General features: G+C 32.8%; 1 protein-coding gene across 5 annotated transcripts in view; it reads left to right on the forward strand.

Moving 5' to 3' along the window:
- LOC145279884 (neurofascin-like) overlaps nucleotides 1–26,035 on the forward strand; it is an 825,765-nt gene that overhangs the window by 454,997 nt on the left and 344,733 nt on the right. For all 5 annotated transcript variants that reach the window (XM_080131346.1, XM_080131349.1, XM_080131345.1 and 2 more), the window contains 2 exons: nucleotides 13,223–13,334; nucleotides 21,308–21,498. In XM_080131346.1, the coding sequence (XP_079987472.1) occupies nucleotides 13,223–13,334; nucleotides 21,308–21,498 (303 nt within the window). The remainder of the gene's footprint in view (nucleotides 1–13,222; nucleotides 13,335–21,307; nucleotides 21,499–26,035) is intronic.

Below are 26,035 nucleotides of genomic sequence, written 5' to 3' on the forward strand. Positions count from 1 at the left end.
CAATGTTTACATTTCATACGTTACGTTTGGATACATATGCGCGGGGTTAAATTTGATTGGATATGGCTGAAATTTTACAGGCTATCTAAGCATAGAAGTCCATCTCTACTATACTTTTGCTTCCTATGGTCATAAAAATAAAAATCAAAGTTACGACCGAGTAAAGTTGACAAAGAATATTTCAAAATTGATAAGATAAATTGGTATATTATCATCCATTTTCATATTGATAATAGTTTCAGAATTATTTTCATGTATAATATGTAAATATTTGGTAATTATTAATTGTGTGGAAATTTCTTTAAAATGTTATCTTTTTATAGAAATTCAAATCTGCTTAATGATATGCTTCAAACCATCGCTGCCAGTGTATTAACGAGTTTGTATTCACTTAAAAATAGGAAACTGTTTTTTCTACTTTCAAAACGAAAGCAGAAAAGGTTTCATTTTTATTCTAAGTTTATCAATTTTAAAAAATTGTTTTCAAGTTTTCAAATTTGATTTCCAAATAATATTTTGTTGCTTTTAACATGTACTAAAAGCGTTAAAAAACAATAAAATTTACTAAGTACATGCAGTTGTTTTTTATTGGTAAAAAAAAACAAGCAAAAAACTAAAAAAACAAAAAACAAATATATAACAAATAAAAGGTACTTGCGCACTTATGCTACCATGCTGAAATAATAACATTATTTAGAAACCCATTCTTAACATGGAGAAGGAATGGTGTTTTGTTAACTATTCTGTATTTTCACCTAACAATTAAATAAAATATATTTTGAAACTTGAATTTATTTTTAACTCGTTGTCAAGACCATTTTTTCGAATCTGTAAAGCAACCCCGTTTTTTTTTTTTAACTGAAGATATCTAAATAATAATAATAATAAGGCGGTTCGATAAAGAATTTGCATTTTGTAAATTTTTACCTTGTTTCCACCTTAATATTTTTCTTTAAAATGACTACCTTTTAAGGTTTTCGGGTATACTGAAAACGAATATCGCATTTAAATTTTCCGGATATTAAGCAATGTCATTTCTTGCATTATTGCTGGTGGCCATCTTGGTACATGTATTTGCGCATAGTTTCTTGGGGTTAGGTTTGTGCGCTCGCGCGTACCAAGATGGCCACCAGCAATAACATAAGAAGTGACATTACTTAATATTCGGAAAACTACTTATGTGCAAAAAATTTATATGCGATATTCGTTTTAAGCATACCCTAAAACATATAAAAGTAATCATTTTAAATGTCAAGGTAAAAAATTACCGTTTTATTTCTTTGTTTACATAGTTGAATTTTCAGTAAAACAACAGAATAGAAATGGCAAAAAATTACCATCAACTGGTGAATATATAGTTGTTGTTTTTCAGAATTCCTGGTACTGTGAAAGCTACTTCAAGGATTCATGTAGAGTACGATTTATGGTTGCATCTCAGAAAATAGGGGTATATTTTGGGCCAGATTGAGAGGATTTACAAAATTCAAAATTGGACTGGTCCCAAAATGCATAAATTCTGCTCGATTATGGGAATTTCCATCTTTTACAGAAATCCAAAATCTATATGAAAAATTTTCTTTGATTTATTTCTGACATTAATTCATATCTACTCAATTTTTTTTCTTTTCTTTAAGGGGAGTAGTAAATACCGGCCATGAATTCTCTTTAGGCATTCAGTGGCTACACCCAAGATTAAGCTCTCCTTTGGTGAGGAGGCAGGATGCCTGTTCTCAATAAAGCTATATTTAAATATCACTATAATACTTAGTTTTGTTCATGAATAGACACCCACTGTATGATATCCTGCGCCAGTTAAAAAAGAATTGAAATTTGTAAATCTGAATTTATAATTCATGACTTATGGTAAAGAGATACATCAAATTTGACTGTATAATCAAAAAGAGCACACAATTTTACATAAGAGTGCCAAGTTTCATGAGAATAGCTTGAAAAATAAATGTTGGTGAAATTACCGAATTTCTTGAAATGCATAAATTTTGGCACTTAAAATTGAACTAATGGTATTTGCATAATTCAAACGGTTTTAAGCATCTTTTACATATCTCTTTCCATGCAAGTTGATAAAATAACAATTATCTAAATAGAAAAAATCAACTTGTAATGCTATAAATATCAATAGTTATCAATAAAAAAAATCTGTAAGTTGATTTTTTTTTTTTTTTTTTTTTTCTATCAAACTTAAATGTGACTTCTTGGTTTTCATTTTTTTTCTTTCTCTTGGGTGTTTCTCTCAGAGAAAATTAAATTTTGTGACAAAAAAAAACTTGATTGTAACTTTTTTTTTTTTTCCAAAGAAAAAGGTGAACTTTAATTGAGAGAAAAAGAGGGGGGGTGTAATTTTTTTATTTTCCTCAAGATTTACTTTGTGTTGATCGTTTAGGAAAAAGAGGCTATGTGGAAAATCATAGATCATTTTTTCGCATGTTCAAAGCCATATTAATTTTTTCTTTCCTCTTAAAAGAAAATAAGGAATAATGGAAGATATAAAACAAATTTTGGCACAATTGTTGAAATATTGAATGGATTTGCTGCAAAAAAGTAACAGCAGCAAAAAAAAAATGAATAGTTGAATTGGTCAAATATCAGATAGAATGCCTTGTATTTTAAAAGGTATGAGGATTTGGGTAACATTGTGCCGATTGAGCGAACTTTAAAAAATATCTATTTCATTGCTTCAAAAACTTTTCTGAAATTGTAAAATTTTTAACAGAACTGTTCAGCCTGAAAGGGAAAAATGTCTCAATTTAACCAAGAAAGATGATTAGGGCCACTTAACATCTGCACCAATAGTCAACAAACATTGCAATGATTTTTGAGTAGCTGAACTGAGTGTTGACGATTTCAAATGCTTGATATTCGTACAAGGATTTGTATTTGCAAAAGACTCTGAAATACGATGCAAAGTTTTTACTAAATTAAAAAGCAAACTAAACCTGGCTCTTCAAAAGTTGGCAGAAACTGCCAACGAGTGATTAGCATTAAAAAGATCATTGAAAAATCCAGTGGCACATACTTAAGAAAGATACATAAAAAGTTTAACTCCTATTATCCAAAGAAAATTTAAAAAAACAAAAATGAGAACATTATTCCTCCAACGCACAAAATCAAAATAAGCTACCACCATGTCTGTTATTAGTATAGAGTCCTGTGTTTGGGTAAAGACTGCCTATACCACACAAAAACCTGCCCGACTTGTAACAGAATGGTTAATAAAAACTCCCATTGTAAAACAAAGGACAAAAATTAAAGTAGGATTTGATACACTAAAACAAACAAAAAAAAACATAAATAAATATGTGCTGGTAAAAACATGAAATGTCAGTTTGATTTGGGATAATAAATTTGCATAGAAAAGATTAAATAAAGCTAACATGCAAAACAGCCAGGATGGTGACTGGGTAAAAAATTAATTTTGAGGGTAAATTAATCACTGTTACATTTAATGGTACAACAAAGAAATTAAGTGCTTGTGTTCAAAAACACAGAAAATCTTTTAAACAGATTGAATGCAACAGTTGAATTGAGATTTGCCTTTAAATACATATTATGGAAACTCTAACAACAGAAGGAAAATCTGAAGTCAGAATTAAAAGGAAGTTTTCTCAGGCGGTTTGGGAAAAATGTACAAAAATGTCAGCCATGTAGAAGACAAAAGGAGGAAGCCAATCAAGGAATCAATCAATTAGAAGATCACACAACAATGCTTGAAACATAAATATAAGTGTCTGCATCTCCCCTATCTTTTGACCAGTTAGAACCTGCTCAGGATGCAGTTGATAATAAATTGGGTTGGTTGGAGTTCCATCCCTCAGCTGTTTGTGGAGTAAGATTTGTGCTGGGCTCAGACCAGTACCGTGTATTGGAGTGTTTTGAAATTGCAAGAGAGCAAGGACAGCTTGGAGTTAAAAGTGCTATTTGGGCTGGTGTTGTCATGAAGGATATGTTTCATCAACTTGACTGCAACTTCAGCTTGTCCATTTGATTGAAGGTAATCCGCAAAGGACAGTCTGTGTTTTATGTCCCAAGTTGACATAAAGGACTGAAATTTCTCAGAAATAAATTAGGGCCCTCTGTCATGTCTTGGAGAGTGCCATATGTATGTATTTCTCTGGTCACATCAACTAAAATTTGACTTGTAGTTGAATGTTCCATATGATGGATTATGGGTAACTCACTGAATCTATCAAGTCTCTAAGTAGTGGTTACCTTTGATTTCAAAGTAGTCCATACAAATCTTGAAATGGATACTCAACAGGATCATCAACAACCAATGGTTCAGAAGGTTGGGGTTGTATGTTCGAGGCAGTCCATGCAGCTAGATTATGGAATGGTGGGGGTCCTGACCAATAAACTGATTGGGGTGCACATAGTTTCATTGAGGAAGTGCTTTGATTGCTAATGTGCAAGTGTTCCAAAATAACTTTGTGTATTTTATTGGGGATTACTATGCAGTTGTCAAGAAAAACAATGCCATCTGTAGAACTGAGGTTATCACACATTTTCCAATATGGGCATATTTCTTTGTGTTCTCTTTAGGATGTTGAGAAACCTTTGTGTATCTATTGATTAAAATTTTGATACAATGTCTTTCAATCCAAACGCATACAGTGTCCAATGAAATGGTGTCATTGGAAAGTTTATCCAGACCGCATACTGCAAAAGAGACAATTATCCAGATCTTGTTGCCAGGAATAGTTTCATGGAGTGTAGAGAACTGATATTGTGGGGTAGCGTGCTATTTTCCAGAGCTGTGAATGATCTTAAACAACCAACCGAGTGCTCCCTATCAAGCAGAATAAGTGTGGATTGTCTATCGAATCAAGTTCATGATTGTTGAATGCACCAACTGTTTATGATCCATTACAACGATCAATTTTCGGCAACCCTGTATGAATAAATGAGTGTTGGAGGCTCCAGGAGACTATCAATGCCTCATCTTCAGTAGGAGAATATCTCTGTTGCACTATTGGTGAACATTGATCGTGCCAAAATAATCTTCCGACCATCTTTGCAGCACATTGGGGGCTTATTATTGTTGAGTAGGCAGTGCTGATGCAAAAGGAGGTATTCAATGTCAGTCCGGCTCCAATCAGTTTGTAAGCACACGTTTTTGTTGGCATCAAGGTTACTGATTTTATGCAATTAACAATCACTTTCTTGGATTGATGAAAAAGTTGATCATGGTTATTATTAGGGCTGTGACAATATTCTCTTTCAAATATGCTCTATATTCTTTTTATATGCCGGGAATATTCTTTAAGAATATGCTTGAGAATATGCTTTTTTTACACAGGAATATTCTTTTTTAAAAAGAATATCTTTTTTTGCATAGGAATATTCTTTTTAAAAAGAATATGCTGCTTTGAGACGGAATATTCTCTTTGGCTACCGTATATTTATTTTTATAAATCGCATATTTTCACTGTACTTCAAGCGAATATATTTATGCTAGGTACCTTAGATTTACGTTTGCAACAATATTAACCCTTTCGATTCCAATGGGCCGATATATCGGCCATGGGGATTTAAGGTAAAAGAAGACCTACAGATATTTCCGCCTTACTATAGTATTTTAATAGAACGGGTATAGTTGAGTAGTTGGTAATTTTGCAATGTTAGGGTCGAAAGGGTTAATTATTTGTTTTTTTATAAATTCTATTGATGATTTTGTAAAAGCTTCAGTTAATGCCGAAAACGCAAGAAACTATATAGAAAAAACGTTTATTTTTATGCTATAAATACTTCTAACAATTAAACACTATCAAGCTTAGACAAATATTTTATTCATTGCATTTTACAATTAAATGCGTTTTTAAGTTCTCAAAATTGGAACTTCTGCGGTTGTCTGCTAAAACGGTCTTATACTGGGAAAAAACTCGTTCCACGTCGCATGAGACTACTGGGGCATATTTCAAGCTGGCCATTTCTTCGGCACTTAAAACTTTTAAATGATCTATGTCATCCAAATTTACTTCATTTTCAAAAGCCTTCCCACTAATAAGTGCATCGAGACGTTTTAAAGTAGCAAAGCCTTTGTTCTTTGAAATGACATTCTTCAGCTTTTTACGAAATTGGGAGTCATCCATCTCCTCAAGTGTCATTTCGACCTCTCTAATTAATTCAATAGATTTTGAAAGACTCAGCCCTTTAGTCTCCAACTTTGCAATATTTTTTGTTAAAATGGAAAAACTGTTGGCGATAAAGCCGAGATCAAATGGCAGTGATTCCTCATCCAACAGTTTTTTGGACTCCAATATACTTTGGGCCTCTGTTGAATCTAGAGACATTATGACAGGAGTAATTTCGGGCAAATGTTTGGCGTAATAATGCACTGCATCTAACCATGTACCCCATCTTGTTACAATGGGACTCGGTAGAAGGGGCACTCCTGGGGCTAATTCCCTGAACTTTTCGATCCGATTGGGTGTTTTTAAAAATATACTTTATTCAGTTGAAATCAGTTTATTTACTTTTGGGTGCGCCTGCCTGACTAATTCCGCAACCCTGTGCAAGCCATGGGCCAAACAAGTAACGTGCACCATTTTCGGGTATAAAACCTGAAGAGCATTCATAGCTTTGGACATATATGCAGCTGCATCAGTGGTTACAAGGAGCACATTATTATAAAGGACTTGCTGCGGCCACAAAAACTGCAACGAATCGTTAAAAAAAAGCAGCAATTGTAGAATGATTAACTTTTGGCAGACATGCAATATTTCCCAAATAGCACTTGCTGCGTTCCTCTTCTACCCCAAGAATGTCAAACACAAAGCAAGCAATAAAACGCTGCTCTACATCAGTGGTTTCATCAATCAAGACCCACAGTTTCATTCCAGCAGCTTTTTCTCTGAGTGACTTCACTTTTGTTTCGTACACTTCACTAACGTAATATTTTCTTAGTGTAGTCTGATTTGGAATATTTCTATGTGTGTACCTATAAAGAAAGTCTTTGAACACATTATTGCTCAGTTTATGAAACGGAATATCCGCTGCAATCAACGCTTTGCATGAGTCAGTGTTGAACAAATTATTCGTACTGGCTCCTAAATCAGTTGCTGCAGTAGGAACTTCGCTTAACGTTGCCGTGTAGGTCTTTTTTGCCAATGTGCGTTGGTTTTTAAATGCTGCTTTATTAGAGATTTTTTACAACTTTTGATCTGTAAAAATAAAAATCAATTATTTAATGGTAATATATACATTTAAAGGAAGGGTGGAAAAAGTTATTTGAAGCCGATTAACATTTATTAATTAACGTAAAAAGTAGATAAAATAAATTGTAAATTTCAACATTCAATCAAAGTTTAATACAGCTGGATTTACCGTTATAGAATTTCAAAAACAAAACTACTATAACAACGCCAATCTATTAGTCAACTATATTGCAAATTTTATGTATTAAAGTTTGTTCCTACCTGGATATTGCAGTATTTGCAGGTTAAGCAATTGCCAGTTAACTGGTAATCTTCAAATTCATCGGCATATCTTGCCATCCGTTCAGCAGGAGTGTTAATTATTTTCGGCATTTTTTGTTTAGTTTTTTTAGATCTTGTAAATTCGTCCTGGGTACTAACACGCTTTGAGTATCTACAAGGACGAGATGTCTGTACATATTTATATATATATGCCTATAATATCACTCTTTTTCAACAGACCAAATTTTAGACCCTTTTTTATGTAAATTCACATCTGTTAGGGTTATACCACGTTTAATTCATCTAAAAAAAATGAATAAATTAAAAACTCTTATCCAAATATTTTCTTTCAGCATATTTTTGGCAAAACAAAACTTATTCCATAAATATTTTGCATATTTTTTAAAAAGCATATTCTTTTTTTTTTTTTTTTTTAAGGAATATGCTTTTTATCAAAAGAATATTCTCTAACCCAATATATGTAAAGAATTGTTTTTTATTAAAGAATATTCTTGACATTACCCTACTCATTAATGTATATACTGTTTATATACTGTGAACAATTGAACACTCTATGGAACTTAAATATTTTATTTATTGCATTTTATAATTAAATTAGTTTTTAAATTATCAAAATTAAAGCTTCTTTGGTTGTCCGCTAAAATAGCCTTATAATGGAAAAAAAATTCGTTCCAATCGTAGGAGATTACTGGACCATATTTAAACCTGGCTATTTTTTCGATACAAATTGTAGTTACAATCCTTTGGACACTACGGGGCCGATATATCGGCCCTGGAGACCTAGGGCAAAAAGGATACGCGGATATTTCGTCCCTAATATAATCCTCTAATAGAATGGCTCTCATTAGGAACCAAAGGTTATTGTAAATTCACAACTACGAAGGTTTTACCATGTTTAATTTAATTTATATAAAAAAGAAAACTTCGTAAAATTCGTATGCAAATATTTATTTCAACATATTTTCGGCACAACTTATTCCATAAATATTTTGCATATTCTTTTTTTTAAGAGAATAGGCTTTTTGTTAAAGGAATATTCTTTAAAAAAAAAAGAATATGCTTTTTGTTAAAAGAATATTCTCTAACGAAATATATGCTAAGAATATTCTTTTGTAAAAGAATATGCTTGTCACAGCCCTAGTTATTATCTTAGAAAAACATTTTTGGTTTTATTAAGCCCCTGAATGGTTTCATGATAGAGCTTATGTCATAGGCCCAAGAGATCTAGTTTACTAAGTCAAACCATGATTGCGCATCAGTTATGTTGGCCGGTGTTAGAAAGTTTTCAATGGCTGATATCTTTAGGGGTGGCTGTATGCCTATTGGGGTGATCACAAAGCCCCCAAACTTGACAGTCTCCTCACAAAACTAAAATTTGTCAATATTAGCCACAATACTATTGTTGGCGAGAATGGTGAAAAGTCCCATACACCGTAGAAATGGTCTGTAATAGAATCATCATACAACAGCATGTCGTCTATGACTTTCACCTTCTGTTCAATCACTTTGTTATATTAATGTGTGTATGCATCACTGGATGCCTTGGATCCCTGTGGCAGTCACAGATACCAACACGGCTCCATTTTGTTATAAAAGTGGTAATGAAAGTCTTCATGCAGTGGGATGCCATAGTAACTATCAGTGGCATCGATGACAGATTTGAATGTGTTTGATGGGGATTTAAGCAGAGAGTTGAAATGATGATTGAACACGGTGAGTTTCTTTGATATTAAACAAATTCAAATGTTGCAGGTCAATAGTTCTGTATGGGTTACCATTCTTTTAGGTTGTAACAACCATAGGAGCATACCATGTGATCGATGTGCCAATGGGAACAGGTGTGATAATACCTCTCGATACATTCCTATCAAAGCTCTGCTTTGCTGCAGCCTTCCAAATGGTGTGACACTGGGATTGGAATTTGTCGCACATATGATGTTGCAGCTAATGTGAAAGGTATTTTGACTGGCTCAGTATTCATTTTTGGAAATATCCCAGAGTTGTGGAAAGTGCATTTTTGATGTATGATGCCAATTTTGGCATGTTTTCGGAAACGGGATTAAATGGCATTTTACAAGGCTTTGAAGGAGGATCTTTTCTGGGTAGACTGATAGCAGCAACAGGTTCTGAGTTCTCGGTTGTCATTGGGAATGTATATGGTAAAATTTTTGTATCAAAACAACCTGTTTGACTAAAATACAATCTGTCAACTTTGTCATAAATGTATACTGGCTGTGTAGTTGAATTTTCATTAATATTGAAGGAATATAGGGATCAATCGAAGGCATGGGAGAAATGATCCACCAACAGTGACACTCATCTTGCAGCATGGACGCAACAGAGATCCATCCTTGCTGAGAAGTTCCAGAAATTTACTGTTATTAATACATATGGATGCTCCGCTGTCCAAAAAAAATGTTCATCACAGTGCCATTATGCAATGGACTATCAACTGATGAAACAGTGTCAGGAATCTTTTCGATGTTGTTGGTTGATGGAAAACTGTCATATTAGACGTCGGTAACGAGATTGACATTGGCGATCTTTGAACCTGCTTGACAAACAGCAGAAAAATGATTCAGACACCCACAGCTACTATAGGCTTGTCCCCATGCAGAGCAGAGCATCAACCTTTAATCAGCGTTGAATGTTACAAGCTACCACAATCATTAAGACTGTTTGATCAGATTGAGAGAATGAGCGAGAGCTTGTGGCTGTCGGAGTATGGGCCAAATTAGCTGATCAGGAAGTACATTTCTGCTCAATTTTGTGCTCTTCATGATTTTCACTTGAGTCATAAAGCTTGGCCTGATCACGAACTGCTGATTCGAATACCTTGGTGTGGTTGATGACTGAATCGAGGCTGGATAGATGGGTGGTCTTGGCCAGGATATCAGTTTGAAGGGACTCGTTGAACAGTCAATTGATGAATTATTCCTTGATATTGTCCTGGAATAAGTCATGGTTGCAATGAGATCAACTATACACGCATTCAACAATGGCAATGTGCAAGCATATTCTGTATTCCTGAATGGACTCCTATTCATGTTGCTGGATGGAATGAAATGCAAGTCGATGGACATATGGATTGGAACTCTTCATAATAATTGTATCTAAAAGTTCAACTGAGAAACTGGGACAGTGTTGATGATACTGCTCTGAGCAGACTCACTGCAGCAGTTGTACATATGAGGAATAGTGTTGATCTTAGAAAGTCTCGGGATGTTCTTGTAAATACATCAGTTCACTCAAAACTTATGGAATTGTGGTTTGGCCGTCTAAGTGGAAATGGATAGTGGTTAACCTTTGCTAAGGTGTTCTTGACTGAAAGAACCATAGGGCTAGTAGGTGAAAATGAGAGGGATTGGACTAGCTTCACGATGGCAAGTTTGTCACCGAGAGTGTTCAGACCCAACTCAGCATGTGCATCCTTGTCAAATTCAAACAGTACAGAAATTTTGATATGATTCGGAGCGGAGGTACTCAATAGCAACGTCTTGTGGGATAATAACAAGCACTTTAAAAAAAAGCATGCAGCACACTTACAGAAATGGCACACCTAATCCTAACATGCCATCAGCATTATCCTGTGGAGACTATGCTTCAACAGAAGATAAGACTTGTATTTAAAAAACTGTTACCAAAGAAAATAAAATTAAAAAATTAAGGACCTCTGTTGTGTCTAAAAAAAAAAAATAAAAAATAACGCTATGATACAGGAAAAAAGTTTTCTGCAAAACATACAAAAACATGTCTTTCTTGAAGCTGAGCATAATACACAAAAGAATATGAAATATGGTGTACATTATTCAATTTCTTAAATTAACACATAAAAGTACATCATAATCAGATAAGAAAGCATCTGTTGGATGATCCAAACTATGCAACTCATGAAGAAGAAATCATTGAGACGATATACAGTACTTTTGGCACCAAACCATCCTAAGCAGTTCTAAAATGACATTCACAGATCCTTTTAACTGTCAATCCCAAAAGGAAAAGGTACTAGTACACCTTGTGAAGTAGAGGCTTGAAAGGGGGAGCATGTTACGGGGACTTACACAATCACTTATAATGGACTTTTCTAACTATTATAAAAATTCCAAGAATTAATACTTCTATTGGAATCTAACGCAATACTACATACTGTTTAACTTAAGTCGGAAATACTGACAACCTTTCTTTGTACTATCTTGTACAATATATTCTTTTTTACTTAAATCTGTTGTTCAAGATTTTCTTTATGACCCTTTCCTAGGGCCACAACAGGGAAACACGATGGTGTTCGGGATTGAATGTGGATCAACAAATGTTCCATTGAAATCAGTAAAATCACCCATTTTTTAATCAAATTGATTGATTGCCTACTCTAGTTAGGGACACCCCTTGCATTGTACCAGGAGGAAGCCTCACATGCCTCACCACAGTGACTTGGTCCACAATACACTGTAGTCTGCATTGCACTGTAGAGAATCTGTTGATTTTATAAAATTATCTATAAAGTTTAGAAATGCTAAAGTTTAAAATGCAAAAGTCAAGTATCATGCTGTTAGCAGAAACATTCATTTCAAATGGGACCTTGTTTGATAAAAGAATCTACAGTTGATTTTATAGGCTGAACCTTTCTGCTTGTGTAGTGATAAAACTTCTAAAATGCATTCGTGATGTTAAGCTGTATAAAAGTGGTCAAAATCAGACTGCTCTAATAGGATATTTACGATTATCGATTTTTGGTACTTATCGGAAGCGGTCCAATACAAAACATGTTAGAACACTCCCAGACACATCAAGTAGCTTCATGTAATTTTTTTGTTTTAAATTGCTCCAGCCATTTCAGAGTCCATTGGGAACAAACTCTCATACACACAGACGAAGTTCCTTATATATAATCAGTCACAATTTGATATTCCATGGCTGGAGGCCAAAAACGGCTGGAACAGAAAAAGAGAAAGCTTTATTTTATAAACACATGGTTTATCTTTTAATGTTTTATGAGACGATCTTAGAAACACGTCTTATTGATCTTACTCCCACAGATTGGCAATCATTGCTCTCAATTGTGTGTCTGCTATCATTTTCAAGTAATTTGTATATTACTGCTGCCTTTCTTATGAATCCCCAGCTTATTTCATGGGCAGAATGATGCCATAATTTTTTAATTACGCTGTCTAGAACATGTTTATAACATCATGAAGCTCCATCTAGACAAATTAGTACATATTCTAGTAGTCATCGATATTTAATAATAGAAAGGAAAAAAATTGAAAATACAGAATGAGGATGGGATTAATTCAAAAGTGAACATTTATTTTTGTATCTGGGATTATTTTGAATGTTTCTGTTTTTGAAATATCCAGAATTTATCATCTAGACACAAATTGCATTTATCTTTACCTTTTTTGTGTGTCTACTACAGTTAATCATTTTTAATTTTAATTGAAGCATATAAAAAGTTGTCTCCCTTTCAATTAAAATGTTTTTTCTATTAGTTTAACAATAAAAATTAAAACTAAAATGACTTTACTGAATCCTGGACAATGTCGGGTAGGTACAGATAGTTTCTAATCAGCTCATCTTTTGATAACGGGGCTTACAGCCTATTTTTTCACGTTTCTTTTATTTTATCTCCGTAAAGAATTTCAGCTTATTTATATGACAGATACTATTATTGGCCATTATTTGATGATGTCTCTTTTATGCCTTTGAATTACCATGAAAAAACATTACACTGCTTTTTCTTGTTTTTCTTTTTCTATTTCCTTCTCCAGTGCGCATTCCACCTATGATATCAACCAATTTCCCAGCAAAGTATGACATGCCAACCTCTAAGGGTACACTACCTTACAAGTGTGAGGATTTTGAGGGAACACCTAAACCACGGTATGTATGCTAGATAATAGATCCTACGCTACGCTAACATGTACCCAGTTCTATCAATTTACTGTTCCTCTTCATTGATTTTATTTAATGAACAATGTGAAAGTGATCATACAATTACATTCGTAGATACAAATGACTCGATAACAGAAGACAATATACCCCAGTGGTAAAGACAATCGAGATTCTTAATTAAAAATCGATTCTTAATTAAAAAACGAAACTCTTAATTAAAAAATTGAAATTCTTAAACAATATCACAAAAATTCAGCTTTGCCATTTATTTTTCGAATTCATATCTTTTTCAAAACATTTTTGATTTGTTTTTCCTTTAAGTCTGAACAAACGAAAAACAAATCAAAACTTTTCTAAAAGCCATTCAACACGTCATCATGTAAAGCAAACATTAAACCAAGTATGATGCCGGCAATTCAAATTTATAGATTTTATCCTGCTACATATGCTTATGACTTTATTGGCAGACATAAGTGATCATACTTGCTTTAACCCAACTGAGTTACCTGGTTTGCTTTGCCCTGCTTTGACACCATTAAAACTGACATACAATGAAGTTTCGTAACAACATGCACTAAAAGGCCTTTGCATTTTTTACAAATTACATCTATTTAAAGTTTATTGGAAAAATTTGCCATCTTGTGTGCTATTAGTCTAAAAAGTGATTCCAAGTCTTTTTCAGCATATTATCTTAATCTAAACTTAGACGTGTACATCTTTTTATCTTTATATTCATACTTGTCTTTAAGATACATTCCATAAGTCCACCACATAGTCATATCATTCCTCTGCATTCCCAGAAAGACTGAACTAGGGAAAGTCCAATATTCACTGGCATGTAACATTAGGGCAGGTCGATTTGCAACTTTTTTCAGAAAATCAACATGGCACTGGTGATGATAGTTGGGATTTGATGTGATAAGAACAGATACCAAAAATTAAATTCCCATCTTGAACAGAAAATTGAGCATTTAATTTTAAAAATCGTGTAGAAAAATACTAAAAAATCCTTCATTTTCATAGCATTTTTTACAACACTGACTTTGAAATTTCACTATTTTTATAAAATATTCAATTAAAATTGATATATTTATATGAAATACATTGAAATTGAAATACATGAATTATAATTTTAATTATGAATCACAACTAGCAAAATATCAACTTTTATTGCATTGATTAAACAAAGATTGTAAAAAAAGCTAATTAGCAACTAAGTCTTTTAAATTTTACAATTCAAAAAGATATGTGGAGATGTATTAAACAATATAACAATTTGATACATGTTGCAGAACCATGTATTTTAATTTTTTATTAGAGGCAATAATATAAACTTATACAGAACAATTTAGTTCTATTATAATTTCCTTTCGAGGAAAATGAAGGTCTAATTTGCTGGCACGATGACTTTGTAATAATGTGTCTATGTCTTGCTTCCTGCCCATATACAACTTTTTGAGAAAAATCAATCAAATTTGACTAGTGTTTGGCTGCAAAATTGATAGCAGTAATCTTTCTCTTTTTAGTTGTTCACTATTTCTGGAAAAAACAACACAAAAAAAAAAAAACAATTATTTAAAAACACTTATTTTTTTATATTTTTGCGATGTAATATGAATAAAACTAACTATTGTTTGGGTAAATTAAGAAAACTAATAAAATTTAATGGATCAATATTTATTTACTTAATGGACAAAATCCTTTGAATGCCCTTTTCTTTCACATCCAATTCATCTGAGTTTATCATCGATATATTTTCCGGAAGTAGTGCAAAAGCACTATATTTTCAACAGTTTAAAAGAGTAATTTGGATTTCAGTTAACTGTTTTGTTCTCTGAATCATATTAAAATATACTGTTGTTAGTCAAAAAAAATATTGTCGGTTTTGATCTCAAACCAACTAACTACATACACTTGGATGATAAATTTGACCAAAATGTTTAATTTATCATAGTATTTGAGAATAGACAACTCTAGTCCATAAACACATTAATCTTCTGGCTTATGTTAGCCATCTTCCTTGATTCAAGGGCCCAATTTTCTAAGTTAACTTCTCCACAAGAAATGCCAACAGCATACTCAAAAAGTAGCCTCTGGTCTTCACACTTAAATTATTTGTTTCTTCTGCTGTCAGATAATGATGATACACTGATTTTTTAGAATTCTACTTGAGGCAAATCTTGATAATTATTGATACAAAGTTTCCCCAAAGGACCAGTAAATGTTAGGCTTTTTGTTGTTCCATCAATTAATTTAAAAATTGCTGTAAATAGCAGTTCTTCTAGTGGAACCTGAAAATTAGAAAATTTGCATGTTTAATAATAGAGCCAGATTACATAATAAATACCAATATATTATTTTATTTTCCACAAAAAAAGGAACATAATTGCAAGTGAATCTATAGAATTAAGTTACCTCCTTGTTAGGTCAAGCGCATATTATGTGCCTTGTTTGACAATTTTCTGTCTTGCACTTTACTGCAAAGTCATCACATCTCAAGACAGAAAGTTTACAACTACAAGAAGATATATAAAACAGTGTCTCTTATAGCAAAATATATTGACCTTCTGTCCTACATAATGTTACCTTAACAAGGGCAATTGTGGATTAACTGCTTGCCGAATACTAATTATTTCCTTGGCAATTAACTTAAAAATCTCACTATTTTTTAAGTGGGGATAACTGTTTTCGAGGAAATAACTAAACTGGATGACTTGTCGTGAAGTTGGGGGTGCTGTTTCATCAAAATGACAAGGTGGACCAGCAAATTTTGTGAACCACGGGTTAAAACTGAACGTCATGCTTTTACTGACATTCAATCTGAAAAGTAAAATAAATAAATGGATTATAACTGAAGGAAACTGTATTAGGCTATATTCCAGTTTCATACGTAAAAAAATAAGTGCTAGTTATAAGAAATAATGAAAGACTTGTAGAGTTGAATTAGATGTATTGAAGAGAGAGGACCAAACCAAATCAGAGGCATAGTAGTGTTTAGTTTAGACATTTTTAGCAGATTTTAGCTCCTCCTTCGATAACATGAATTTATCCATAAAGAGTCATTCTTGCTGTAGCTGTGCCATTTTAAACAAATGTTTAGTGTTTAGAGTTTGAAAAACCAGTGCTTGTGCATCTATGTTACTATGCTATTTTTAATAGTATTTTCAAGTTAAATTTAATTTTTATGAAATTTTTGTTTATCAAATTTTTAGGTGAAAGTACAGAATAGTTACAATACAACCTCGTTCCCATATTAAGAATGGCTTTCTAAATAACAAAGTTATTTTAGCACAATAACATAGATGCACAAATAACAAAAACCCTTTAAAGGAGTTTCCTTATTTACTCGTGATTTTAAAACTATAATTTTAGAAGAAAAACACTGCTTAAAAACAATTACTCCCTAAAAATAAGATATTAAAATTTGACACTAATTTTCTGCAAAGTATTTTTTATTTAGTAGAAAACTTGAAAATTTACGTGGTTATGTTTCGTAAAGAATGTGTAGAATAAAATTATATGGACTATTTTTTTTTTTTTTTTTTTTTTTTTTAATATAAAACTGGAGTATTACCATATTTTAATAAAAATTTCAAATAGAATTTGATGTGAAATATTAGGTTGGTGCAAAAATAATGTTTTCTACGTTCGTTTAAACGTCAAAAATGCCATTATTTTTGCACCAATCTAATAGAAAAACAAATTAAAAAAGATAAAACAAATACGTTTAAATTCACTGCAGACACTAGAAATATAATAATATATATTTTAAACAAGTCTTTTTCGTTTTTCCTCTCGAAATAATTAAGCCTTAATCGTAATGTTTTCAAATTAAATAATAAACAAACGTTAATTTTCAATATCAATAACGAGCGTGTTTTGCGCCGGTGAAATCCAAAATGTTTCCACCCAAAAAAAGTTCCTGAAATGAAAAAGCAAACTTTGGTCGTTATTATTTAAAAAAAACATAATTTCGCCTTTACACTTAATATATATTTTATTAATTCATTATCCTCACTCATTTTATTTAAAAATGTAGTTTGAAATATATTCTAAATAATGATTCCATTTTCTTAATATTACGGATTGTTTTGATGACAGGACGTTCTTAAAAATTCGCCAAAAAACTTTTAATCGCTTCAATTTTTGAACTTTTAAAGTCATTTCCTCATGCAAAGATAACGATTTTGAGAAAAATATTTCGTGTAGGTCTTTTCTATGTCAAACCCCAACTATCATCACCATTGCCTCACTGGGGTTCCAAAATCGACCTGCCCTAATGTAACATAATACTACAGGTATTTATGCTCTTGTAAACTCGATCCTGAGTAAGAGTTAAATAACAGCTTAAGATGGGAAGAAGCTCACAAAACTTACCTCATTCCTTGCAGTGATAAGAAATTTGTCAGAATCTTTAAATGTGTGCCACTGATCATAACTTTTATCCTCTTTATATTGGCACTCTAGCTCCATTTTGACCACTTAAACTTTGCATGCATTTCTTCAAATTCATTCAACAATTATTACTAGATGATCAGCATCCAACAGTTGCCAAATACATCTTATACAGAATTCTTAAGATAATACCCCCGCATTTACTTGCATGTAACATAATACTACGTCTATGGTTATTGGACTAAAGGGCTTAATACAGTCAATAATTCTTCCTTTTTTGCAAAAGTTGCTTATTGATTGTGAGGACTAACAGACAAAATAGGGAGGAGTAAGAGGTACAAATATGTCAGAAGTAAACCCTGACTTTCTACTCAAATGAAAGTATATCCAATGATATAATTTGACATCATGGATAACTGTTAGGTTTTCATTAGTGAGAGATCACGTTTTCACCTACAAGTGATCAAGAAACTGAATAAAAATGTTTTATGCATAAGGTGTTTGTGTGCTGCTCTTTTATTCTCTGCATTATTGCCATGTTTCATGGGTTACTGTGATCGTCTAGGGTTGTCTGTTGTCTCATCTTTCTAACTTGGGCAAAATTCATAAATGACACAAGGAGACTTTGCAGAGTTCTTCACGGTTTTATTGGAGAACATTTACTTATGGAGAGATTACTATATTTTAATTATTTCTTAGGTTACTAACTTTAAAGAAATAAATGACCCATTGAACAGTTTGGAGTTACCATTCAATTGAGATAATTTTTACACTGTTGGAAGTGTCTCTTCTGCATTGCTTACTGAGTGTGACTAATTTGAAACCCTTTTTTTCTCTCTCGCTTGAAGAACATGATGTCATCATATCTCAACATCATTTGATTGTTCTGGTAAGCGCATTTGACCTGTTGGCCTCTGTGTCAAATCACCTCACCCATTCTTGGGTACAACTCAGTGGGTTGCTAGGTTATTCTGATATGTACGAGGGGCGTGCAATAAGTAATGCCCCTGACCCACTTCCAGTTGTCTGATCTAGCTGAAATTTTGCATGTGCAATGATATATATCTCTACGGGTTATGTGGCAAATTACAGCTCTGAACTAATTGTCGTTTCTGTTTTACAGGTGTTTGAACTGAGTCGGGTGTGAAATGGAGCCTGTTGAATGTCGAGCAGTGATCCGATTTTTGTATTTGAAAGGACGCACACCACAGGAGACTTTTGATTAAATGAAAGAAACTTATGGTGATAATGCTCCATCATATGACCTTGTAAAACGCTGGCATCGTGAATTCAAACATGGCCGGAAGTCTGTAGAAACACCTCCCAGACCTGGTCCCCTCCCCCTTCTGCCATTAATGAGGCATCTGTCCGTCAAGTTGAGACTGCCATTTTTGAAGATCGGCGCATTACTATTCGCCAAACAGCCCAAAATGTCAAGATTAGTATAGGGTTTGTGGAAACTATCATTCATGACCATTTGCCTATGCATAAGGTGCCTGCCAGATGGATTCCCAGGTTGCTCACACCATTCCAGAAGCGAGAACGTGTCCAGTGCTCGAGGATGAATTTGGAGATGTGCCAAGAAGATGAGTCAAAGTTTTTCAAAAGACTGATTGCACAGGATGAACCCTGGCTCCATTACTATGATCCAGTCAATGCAGTGGAAGCACTTGGACTCATCACCTCCAAAGAAGGCAAGAGTGCAGCCCTCCGCTGGCAAGGTCATGCTCACAGTCTTCTGGGAACAGGACGGAGTAGTGATGACAGATTTCCTGTCAAAGGGTACCACAATTACAGGAGCCTATTATGCTTCAATTTTTAGGAAATTGAGGGAAGCTATCAAAATCAATAGGCGAGGCAAGATCAGCAAAGGAACCCTCCTCCTGCAGAACAACGCTCTGGTCCACAACTCGCATGTCACCAGATCAGAAGCACGGGCGTGTGGTTATGAAATCCTACCCCATCCTCCCTACTCTCTTGACCTTGCACCCTCTTACTTTCACCTCTTCCCAGCAATGAAGTTGTTTTTGAAAGGAAAGCGTTCCCAGATGATGCAGCCTTGATTTCTGAAGTCACGTCATGGTTGGAGGACCAACCTAGGGTGTTCTACAAAAACGGTCTCCAGAGCTGCATCAAACGATGGGAGAAATGCATAACTCTGGGTGGTTCCTATGTAGAGAAAGACTAATAACTGTGCCAAGTTTCGTTGCTCTACTGCTATGGGAAGTGGGGCAGGGGAATTACTTATTGCACACCCCTCGTACTAATGTGAACTTATCAAAATTCGCATTAGCTAACTTAATTGCTAATTTCTCCTCATATGCATTAAAAACTTGAAGTGAAACAAAAATGAATTCAACAAATGATTTATATGCCATTAAACAACCAATTAACAATATAAAAGAATATTGAAGACAAATGTTATATCCTTTCTTAAAGCAGTGAATTAACATAAAAACATTACAGATTTAACAAATTAAAAAAAAATACAAACATTATCAGAATATTTGAAAATTTCCGCATGAAATAAATTATATAAAAATTTACATCATCATCGTCATATTTGGTTTTATATGCTGACATGTGTTGGACAGCTTTTAGAAATTGACTTCCAAATGAGCCCATCTCTAACTTGGTTTTATTTATCCTTCTTTCAGGTCCATATAACTTTTTCCCATGTTTTCATTGGCATCTCTCTGCTAACTTATTCTGCTACCTCAACTGTTCTAGATTTACTTAGCCTCATTCTTTCTGACCATGCCTCCTCATTTGCATAAATTTTCCTGTCTTGTCCAGATTTAATATTCCTTTGAGGTTATCAGATCTAAGCCTATCTTTAAGACTTGCATTACACATCCATTGTATTATTCTCATCATTTTTCTCCATGAAACACACATCTTCAACCCTGGCCAGGTTTTACTTCCATACATCATCACATTGATAGTCTTCCCTTTGTCAACAATGGTAATGCTTTGCTGATTAGTAATGATAGGAGTTCTGTAAATTTTTAACTCTTACAATCACACCAGCATTAGTTCTTCCTTGTGTAGCATGAATAAAAAAATTGAGAAGTTGAAGAACTTGAAAAATAAAACCAGAGTGACTGCTAAATAGGTCATGTGTAAAACAAGAAATTGATCAAACATTTTCTGTCAAAACTTTTTAAAAAATCTCCATTAAACTTTGTCCATTATGTGCATTAATAGCCAGATTAATCATAAATACCACACAACACAATTATCATGGTTTGATTCCTTTGTTTTTCCGGGCAAAGGAGATATTTCTGAAATCATGATATTAACTGCCTAAATAAAGTTATAAAGTTGTATCAAAACTTTCCTCTTGGGCAAGTGGAAGGTCTGTACCTTATGAGCAATTATTAGATGTCTGCTTTGTCTTCAACCTAGCTGGAAAAGAGAATGTTTGAACTAAAGTTGTTTTTTTGTCACTGCTCCGTGAAACTTCTCTATCCCTCAATTCATACCAACAGCAATAGATTAACATTTTTAATTTGAATTCCCTTTGCTAGTCTTTATCAATTTACATTTTCTCTTTCTTTTCATAGAATATATTGGCAGTATTATAATAAAGGAGTTTTTCAGAGTAAGTTGCCTACTGAAAAACATTCACGGATGCACTCTTACAATGGGACTCAACTGTATCTGGCATATATTGATTCAAATGAACAGTATCAATGTGTTGCTGAAAATGAATATGGAACTGCATTATCAGGCAAAATTCGAGTTATCCAAGCAGGTAAGTTCTGTTAATATGCATCTATGAAAATGAAAGCAATAAATGCACTTATTTGTTTTTTTACACTATTAAATTGCCAAGGTAAAAAGTCACTCAATGCTAATAATTAGCGAGATGGACCCGATGGTCAGTTGAAAACAATGAATGAAATGAATAGAATTTGATTACGTATGAGGATACTGTGTGACAAATATTTATTGATGTTGGATTTGGATGTTGTAGACTGTAGGCAAGCATTTTTGTATTTCAAAGATTTGAAATTCTCAGAAAGAATATCTTCTAATGAAGTTATTATTTGCTATTTGGCATATAAACAGAAAGTTCTTTGCTGTGAAGGTAGCAAAAACGTCTTCAATTTCTTACGAGAAACCAGAGAAGGTCAGTCGACAACCTTCCATGGAAACAACAATAGAGTAGAGAAAACTAGCATGGTTTTTTTGTGATAAAGAGACTGTAGAGATCATCCTCTATGATACACATGAAAAAATTGAAATTTCTTAAAATATCTCTATACGGAAAAAGCCTTTTAAAAAGGAATATATGATCATATGTATTTTATCAAATTTTTTATGCTGCTTTTTCAGTAAAAATGTTATATCTTTGTTAAAACACAAGCTTAAACAATGCCATTTGTCAGAAGAGTGTATTTCTTTCAAGGAATCAGAATATACCACTGAAAATCCCCAGAACGTAATAGTTTTCAAGTAACTTGCAGTAAATTTACATAAATATGCTGCAATATCCATTTTAAAAAGGAAGTTATAGAATTCAAAGTTGGATTGCGTTTTATGTACAAGAAACTGAAATCTAATATGAAGATTGTCTTAAAATTAATACATTGCAAGATATTTTTGGTATTGTAGGTCAACTTTGAAATATAAGATTTTAAATCTGGGTAGTTTATCCATTAGAAGCGTTGAGTGAAATGTGAAAATTAAATATGATACGTGCTGAATTGAACACTTTGAAGCCAAATAACTGCAATGCAAATTTTTTTTATATAAAATAAACAAGTGTTTATTTTTTAAAGAGAGAGATATATTTCAGAGATATACTCCTTTGTCAATCTATATTTTTTTCCCCCTCTTATTCTTCGGCATGATGTCGAGTGGAAGAATGTGAATTAAGTCCACATGATGTTAGCTGCGGGTTTATATGTAGTCGGATAGTAACCCGTGGCTGCAAAATCTGGGTAGTTTAAAGATTATATAATATAGATTGACAAAGGAGTATATCTCCGAAATATATCTCTCTCTTTAAAAAATAAACACCCGTTTATTTTATAAAAACAAAAATTTGCGTTGCAGTTATTTGGCTTCAAAGTGTTTAATTCAACACGTATCTTATTTAATTTTCAAATTTCACTCAATGCTTCCAATGGATAAACTACCCAGATTTTCAAACCACGCGCGACCACACGTTACTATCCGACTACATATAAACCCGCAGCTAACATCACGTGGATTTAATTCACATTCTTCCACTCGACACCATGGCGAAGAATAAGAGAAAAAAAATATATAGATTGACAAAGGAGTATATCTCCAAAATATATCTCTCTATTTAAAAAATGAACACTCATTTATTTTATTAAAAAAAAGATTTGCATTGCAGTTATTTGGCTTCAAAGAGTTCAATTCAACACATATCTTATTTAATTTATAAGATTTTACTTTATTACGACAATTGCATATTTTTAAAAACTTGCCAGAAAGAAGAGGGGAAAAAACAACTATTTTAGAATTTAGTATGAATTTAATGTAAAATTATCCCCATTTTTTGAGCCAGTCGAGCATTTTAAGACAATTTATTTTTTCTATAAATTCTGTATTTTTTTTTATTTAGGGTGAGGATCTACCTTTTTGTTTGATTTAAGGGTTTTTTGGGGGGGTGGAGGGTACTCATTGAACTTAAGTTTAGTGGTAAAGGAAGGGTTAATGTCAGGATAAATAATTACTTTCTAATTTTTTCTATTATTATATTATTATATTATATTATTCCTTGCTATGGGAGATTGCTTCTTTTTTTTTTAGCAAGGAATATTTTTTTTTTTTTAATTTTTATTAATTACAGAATAGTTTGGAAATAAATCATTTTATAGTAAATTTCATAAGCAGGGGCAAATTATTTTCCGTTTTAGATTATTTTGCTATTCGCCACTCACATGAGGATGATCATATAATTGGTTCTTTTGCATCCTATTAAACAAGATTTATATTAGAAATCTCAGAGACTATAGGATGAACATCAGTAAGAGTCATTCATATTGTGTCCCATGTAGGTTGACCTTTTGAATTGATGCTTTAGAGACTTCTTAATGTGGACAGAAATGGGTAATCATAAATCTGAGATAGAATTGTTTTTATTGGAGAAGGAGAGTGAACTTTTAATAATGAACAAATTAATTATTTGAATTTTTTTAAAACTTTTTTTTCAAGGCATCTTTTTGGATTTTCAAAGTCACTATCAATTTTATTTAATATGCCTCATTTCAATTTAGTTTAAAAATTACTTAGTCTAGCCCAGTCATTCTATATTATGCAACATTTTTAACTAATCACTGAAAAAACGAAAGGCCATATGCTAATGTCAGAATTTTCCTCACAGTTTACATGAAATGTTGGAAGATGCTGAACTTTCATAATCTTTTTTTTTTTTTTTTTCTGCACAAATCTGACCAATTTTTTTAATGAAAAAATATTTGTTATGAAGATAATTCAATGAAAAATTAATTGAAAAATGAAAACAATATTTTTTGTTATAAAGAAAGTACAACTTTTACAAAACTTATTAAAATTTAAACCCAGAAAAAAAAGTTTTTGTATAACAAACAACTCATAGCAAACAAAAATTTGATTTGATTTTTTTTTTCTTTTTCTATATTTTTCATTCAAATGAAAATAAATATTTAGCATTTTTATCATAAACTAATGATAGTAAATATTTTCTTATGAGATTTTGTATGCTTTTTCCTGCTTTTAAGTTTAAAGTTTGGCAAATATTTGTTTCGTCTCTAAGATTCCATTTCTAGCAAAACTTTATATTTGCTTCCGAAGAATGCAGCATCTATACTCTGCTAAATTCACGTCTACAATAAACTTGCACTTTCATTCTTATGTCCGCTCCACCGTGCGTTCGTACATACAATACACACCTTCCGTGTTTACATGCTTTCTTTTACTGGGTTCTCTCACTGTATGTATTCTCTCTCTCTCTCTCTCTCTCTCTATATATATATATATATATATATATATATATATATATATATCAGTGGCGACTCTAGCCTATTATTGCTTGTCGTGCCGCCCCCCCCTGCCCTTTGTCAACTTTAGTTCCCAATCCGTGGTCCGTGGACCCAAATAAGTAATCATAGTTGCTATTGCGTGATTCTCCATTGCATAGCACAGATTGACTAACGTACCTTGCATGGTGTTTGTTTTTGTTTTTTTGTGAACAATCAAGATACTATATAATTTGTGGTCTTGTTGATACAGTAGATAAGATATTTTGTCCCTTTCAAAAGTATAGAAGAAAAGAGATATTCATTACTATGAGTAGAAAAATATGTTTATTAGAATAAAGAAATTGATGACAATGACAACTAACCAGGTTAGCAATTAAGTCCACAAATCGCCAGGTCATTTGTCTCATGGAATTATAAAATAATTAAATGATTGAGTTTTTATTAGCACTTCGCAATCCCTTTTTTTTTCATTAAGGAATGGTTTATTCGTGAATTTTGAATCATAGAAATCTACAAAAAATACGGGTTCTATGTCATTTTATATTAATAGTAAGAAAAACCCTCAAACCTCGGAACCTTCGTAGAAGTCCGTAGTAGTACGTAAATAATTTTTTTCATAAAGATTCTGTATGTAACTTTTTTTTTTTTTTTTGCTGCATCATTTTACAGCTAGTGTTCGTCTATAAATGCCTTTGAATAGGAGTGGCTGCAGGTCAAGCGCGTTTTTGGGAAGGTCATCTCATTTGAGCATAAACTCCAGGCGTCTTGGTTTGGCCGCAAATTTTTCTATTACCTTATATTGCAATTCATTTCTTTGCTCTAAGTCTTTAAGCATTTCCTTCTCAATTGAAATTCGGCCTAAAGACGAAAGTCGATCCTCAGCCATAGTGCATCTTAAAAATGATCGTATTCTGTCCAAGGTTGAGAAACTTCTTTCATTTGAAACTGAAGTAGCGGGAATGGTAAGGAAAAGTTGTATCAGTCTCACAGTTTCAGACATTGCAGACAAAAAACCGAGTTCATGAAGCATCTCCAAAATAGCTTTACTTGAGGTACATTTTTTGAAATCATTGTCAGAATACAAATACCTGAGCTCACTTGTCAAGGATTTTAGGTCAAAAATACCAGGGTATTTTTTCTGCAACGCATCTATATGTTGCTTAGGGAATGTATAGGAAAAAACTTCAAATTTCTTCACATCGAGCAATTCAAAATATGAAAAGTCTCCTATGTTGGCGAATCGATCCTTTAGTGACGAAATGATGTTTTGAATTATTTCAAAATATACACTTT

This window comes from Euprymna scolopes, chromosome 7, assembly GCF_053919585.1.
Source record: "Euprymna scolopes isolate OS-2025 chromosome 7, ASM5391958v1, whole genome shotgun sequence".
Classification (NCBI taxonomy): Eukaryota; Metazoa; Mollusca; class Cephalopoda; order Sepiida; family Sepiolidae; genus Euprymna; species Euprymna scolopes.